Source organism: Penaeus monodon, chromosome 21 (assembly GCF_015228065.2).
Source record: "Penaeus monodon isolate SGIC_2016 chromosome 21, NSTDA_Pmon_1, whole genome shotgun sequence".
In the NCBI taxonomy this organism is placed as follows: Eukaryota; Metazoa; Arthropoda; class Malacostraca; order Decapoda; family Penaeidae; genus Penaeus; species Penaeus monodon.
This window is the reverse complement of record NC_051406.1, coordinates 15,512,574-15,512,935: the sequence shown is the minus strand read 5'-3', so window position 1 is coordinate 15,512,935 and position 362 is coordinate 15,512,574. Positions and strand designations below refer to the sequence as shown.

General features: G+C 40.3%; 1 protein-coding gene across 1 annotated transcript in view; it reads left to right on the top strand.

Annotated features, from left to right (window-relative positions):
* The window catches only part of LOC119586583 (methionine aminopeptidase 2-like), a 50,757-nt gene that overhangs the window by 48,683 nt on the left and 1,712 nt on the right, over positions 1-362 (top strand). The window contains 1 exon segment of the mRNA XM_037935333.1: positions 89-325. Within this exon segment, the coding sequence (XP_037791261.1) occupies positions 89-325 (237 nt within the window).

Below are 362 nucleotides of genomic sequence, written 5' to 3'. Positions count from 1 at the left end.
CCAAAATTAGTTTGATCTTTTTATTTATAGACTTTTTCTCAAACAAATGAAAGAAACCAAAAGTTTTAACTTTACCTTGCTCAAACAGGTCGTGTGATTGACTGTGCTTTCACGCTAACCTTCAACGATAGATACAACAACCTTGTGGAGGCTGTGCGTGCAGCAACCAACACTGGCATCAGGGAAGCTGGCATTGACGCTAGGCTCTGTGACATTGGTGCTGCCATTCAGGAGACGATGGAGAGCTATGAGATTGAGCTGAATGGCAAGACATATCCAATCAAATGCATTCGCAATCTCAATGGCCATTCGATAGCACCTTACAGTAAGTTTGTAGAATTGATGATTATATAAATGAGATT